This window comes from Lasioglossum baleicum, chromosome 18 (assembly GCF_051020765.1).
Source record: "Lasioglossum baleicum chromosome 18, iyLasBale1, whole genome shotgun sequence".
NCBI classification, from domain to species: Eukaryota; Metazoa; Arthropoda; class Insecta; order Hymenoptera; family Halictidae; genus Lasioglossum; species Lasioglossum baleicum.
The window spans coordinates 8708250-8712815 of NC_134946.1; the positions used below are offsets into that span (position 1 = coordinate 8708250).

The 4566-nt window shown below is 34.1% G+C and overlaps 1 protein-coding gene across 3 annotated transcripts in view; it reads right to left on the reverse strand.

Annotated features, from left to right (window-relative positions):
• No66 (Bifunctional lysine-specific demethylase and histidyl-hydroxylase NO66) overlaps window positions 1-4266 on the reverse strand; it is a 30558-nt gene extending 26292 nt beyond the window's left edge. The window contains exons 1-6 of one of the 3 annotated variants that reach the window (XM_076443141.1): window positions 2943-4266; window positions 1856-2433; window positions 1502-1779; window positions 709-1441; window positions 375-561; window positions 139-307 (exon numbers count right to left, since the gene is read on the reverse strand). In XM_076443141.1, coding sequence (XP_076299256.1) covers window positions 236-307; window positions 375-561; window positions 709-1441; window positions 1502-1779; window positions 1856-2433 — 1848 coding nt within the window. In that variant the 5' untranslated portion in view covers window positions 2943-4266 and the 3' untranslated portion in view covers window positions 139-235. The other 2 variants (XM_076443140.1, XM_076443142.1) reach the window with 2 other exon arrangements.
• Window positions 4267-4566: the final 300 nt, after the last annotated feature.

A 4566-nucleotide genomic window follows, 5' to 3' on the forward strand; every position in this document is an offset into this window, starting at 1 on the left:
CTATAATTTTATTGTAACGTAGAATTAATAAACACTACGGTTTACACATTTTACAACTCTTGATCATTAATCTAATTAAGGATTAAATTAATTTTGTCTACACTTATTTCTAGAAATAAATGTACAAGTATACGAACATTTTTGCATAAATCTTTTATTGCTGGCTTATGTGATAAGAACCAAAGAATGTTTTATTTTCTCGTAATTTTTGTATATATTATTCAAAAGTATACGATTACTCCAATACACATAATGGATCGTCTGTCACGACAATGCATTTTTCCCATAAATCTTTAGCTAATTGTATCTGTCAAACAAAGATAATTGTATTACACCATACCATAAAACAATTCTTCATAAATTTATCAACTCACCTGATTATCTTCACCAGCAACCGGCAAATCCTCAACAGCAATAAACTCAGGATACCGCAGGATTATTTCTTTGACTGCAAGAACATACTCCTCGCCAAGCTCCAAAAATTGTGGCTCATATTCATGGTACTCTTTGGAATTTTCACTCGAGTAGTATAACCTGTACACCCCATCCTCTTCAACTAATCTACAAAGAACAAACAATAAATACTGTGTTCAATGTATGAAAATCTATAATAATTAGAGGTGTACAAGAACCTGATTCATCCCGTCCATCGAGTACCCGACATTTTCGGGTTCTCGCACACCTCTAATAATAATTGTTAGCAGTCACCTAATGGAATGAGATCGCACCAATCGTATTTTAGTGTCAGGCTCAATTTCCACGCGATTCTTCACGCATCCATTCGCAGTCATACGTTCACCATCCTGAAGCACAGAGCACTCCTGCTCAACCTCTGACAAAACCGGAGGCATGAAATCATGCACGTGGTTCCTGGCCATTAGGTCTGCAGCTTTGTCAACATCAATATGATCTACCATCTTCTTAAGCAAGTGCTTCACTTGCTTTCTGAATTCTTCTTTACTGCTGCTCTGATTTTCAGAGTGAGCAAGGCCACAGTGCCTCAAGTAATCCAATGGCAGCCCTTTGCGAAATTCACTGTCATTTTCTGTTGCAGTTCTTAATGCATCGGGCAGTAACTTCTCCAAAAAGTCACTCCAACTATTTTTCTGGTAAACGCTTAATGTTATATGGAGGCTATGGGAGTCCTCAAGGGTATTGCCTTGGTGAATGGTTCCTCGTGGAAAATATAGCAGGTCGCCTGCATTCACTACTGTGTCTAATATGGGTTCCCCTATTTCCGAATCCTCGAAATTTTTCGAACAGTATTTTGGCAGATATTCTCCTTCGCTTCGTGGTTTGTATAATCTCCATCTTTTCTTACCTTCCACTTGCAGTATGAAAGCTTCTATATCGTCATAATGGGGAGCAAAACCTTGGCTATTAGCTGGCGTTAGGTAAGAGTTTGCTCCCACAAAGCAACCAAAGTATTCTTGAAGTGTAGCTGCAAGCGAAAAAAGAATTTGATCTTTTCTGTTATAATTTCAAAAAATATTCTTATTACCATTTAGAGAATGTAATTTTGGTATATATGTCTGTGGATTTAGCATCCTAACTGAGCACCCGTTTGCATAATAATCCCATACAACACTTGGAACTGCTCGGCCAATGGGATTATGTGTTTCCCTTACTCCATTCTCATAAGAAGTGATATCAATATTTTTGGTGAATTGGATATAAGATTCTCGTAATATTTTATCCAGCATCGGAGTGGACATAAGCAATTTATAATAATTGTTGGAATCTCTCTTTATGTGCACTGCTGTCTGCTCCCAATGTTTTCTGAAACAATTCGAAAAACAATTCATTAGAACATAGAGATACAAATATTATATTATAATATATAAATTTCACTCACTCGAAGAAGTCTTCCACTTTCAATGGATGTATCAGCCATTCAAACATTGACCGACTGACATGAAGAGGATTCTCTTGGTAGTCCTCGGTCATTTTAATTTCTCTGTGAACGGGAATTTGATTTACCTTTTTTGGTACCTTTCGGATTTTCTGTTTCGAATGCTTTTGATTAACGTGTTTCATTTTCGCTACACCTTTATTTACCATTACAATGGAACTCTTTAATTGCTTTAATTGCACTTTTGAGCCTTTTAAATTATTAACTATCTTTGTGTTCTTATCTTTTGATTTGTAAAGAGAGTTTTGAAGCGATTTACTTTTCTTTAAAGTAGATGGAGCAATTTTCTTGGACACACATTTGTTTGTAGATGTCTTGTTTGTTTTCTTTTGGTTTGCATTCACAGGTACTTGGTTCAGTTGCTGTTGTGTTACTTGTTTAGTATCACGTTGCAAAATCACTTTTCTCTCTGGGGAAGAATGTTTCTTTTTTAATTTCTTCGACTTTGAAGCTAATTCTATATTCTTGCGTTTTAGTGCCTGCATGGCGAATGCTGATATCGGTTCATGATACTTGAGCATCTGCAAATTAGTGTAAAAATGTTAATGAAAATCTTGGGAATTGAAATGATCGAAAATTGTTATTCAATTGAATATTATATATGATATGATAACCAAGAAAGTAAAACTCTATTTACTCCAAGTAAAACTCTTTAAAACTCTATTTTAATTTTCTCGATTTTTTCAAATTTCAATTGTAATCTATAAAACTTTAGATATCTGTAAATATTCTCATTTTACATACAACTTGTATAACGATAAATCAAATCATAATAACTTGTAAATAGAACCGGTGTATTTTCAGGTTAGCTTTTACTTTCAGACAATAATGACTAGTAATGAAATAATGTTGTGAAGAATTACCGTGGAAAATTGTGCAACCGTATTAAATTTTGGATGATACACTAGTTAAAGGTTATGTTTCTTGATTACTATTATTATTAACACTGTTTTCGGCTTAAATTTGAGGGTCACACGTGCCTCTCGTCACATGTCACATGGATACACATATTTAGTGTAGTAAACATTACCTTGTACAGCTTATTCGGAATTCGGAGCTACGCGACATTCAAATTAATTATAAAAATTTGGCGCTAAATTCAAGCTGTAATACCTTTTACATTTGTCTCTGAAATTTCGGAAAAAGTACAATAGATATTAAATAATATTAGATAAATTATTGTGAGATTTAAATTTGACGTACCACACACCTCATTTGCGCGGGAAATTTAAATCATACTTAACATATTTTAAACCTGCAATCAAATTGTAATAACACTGTCCAACAAACTGATTCCGAATCCGCCCTTAATTTTTCCCCTAGCCCTAGACGCACAGTTTTTGAGAAATTTGATTTTAAATAAAAGACATATTTTTCAACTTTAAACAAATATTTGATGTTATTATAAAATATATGGAATTGTTCTTTACAGCAAACGATTTTATAGACTTCCCCAAATACAGTGATATCCAATATTAATACATTATGAATGTTTAAACAATCATTAAAGATGGAGAGACACCACTTTTACACCAATTTTTGAGTTTATCTTAAAAAATAAGGGACCAGCGTAAAATCGAACTATATCACGCGATAGAGCAGACTTTTATCTTGAGAAACCCCCCTTTGAAGTTCGCAACGTCGACGTATTTTTCGAACCAGAAAGCAAAATATCTTCGCCCGACATGAGTTGCTGTCAGTGGCGCTCACCACTAGCGCGTTTTTTCGGCGCGCCCTATCCCGTCGAACGACCTCGTCTTTTTTCAAAATCAATTGATTTTGAAGTTTTGAGAAATTTAAATTTCTCAAAAACCGTGCGTGTAGGAATCAGCGGAAGAAACTCTATAAGAATCGCACAGTGAAAATCGAAACGTCATAAAAAAGTTAAAATTTGTTGTACAGTATAATTAAAATCACATACAAAATAAAATATTTATGTTAGAATTGTTAATGGGATATAAACTTGAAATAATCAATTATCCAAATTTAATCCCGCGAGTAGAACCTCACGTTCTAATCAACCGAAAATTAATAAACTCTCTTACGAAGAAAGCAAATAACAACGTTTAGCAATACTCAATATCCATATATCATATCCATATTAATAATTTTTGAAGCAGCAAGCCGTGACGCATTGGTGTCATTTTGTAGCTCCCTTATATTCTCTAATTAACCAATTTCAACAATGAGAAAAGACGCCGCGTAACGTCAGAATTGAGTAACGCAAAACTATACAATACAGTCTCGTTCAAGGTGGTCCTTATTTAGGAATGTCGTTCTGAATAAAAGATAACGTCTTAAAATCGCTCTTTGTACAAAAGTACATAGTACAAGACTTTCTAAGGTGGTGAGCTTCTAATTTCAAGTAAAACGAGTTTAAAGTTTTGCTTTGCATTATAAACCACGAAGGTGAAACATTAATATTACAAGAAGATTACCTAATGGCACTGTTTAGGCCCCTGGATACTACGCTGGAGGTCCCGAGTTCGTATTCATGCTTTCTTTTCTAAATATATAATTTATTTTTGTTTTGTTGCCATAATAATTACTCATATTAATTGTATTGTCGCGCACGCACATCGAGTATTGTACACCCATCGAAATAAGATAAAGAAATGGTCGAACGACTGTACTTTGCAGCTTTTATTAACAAA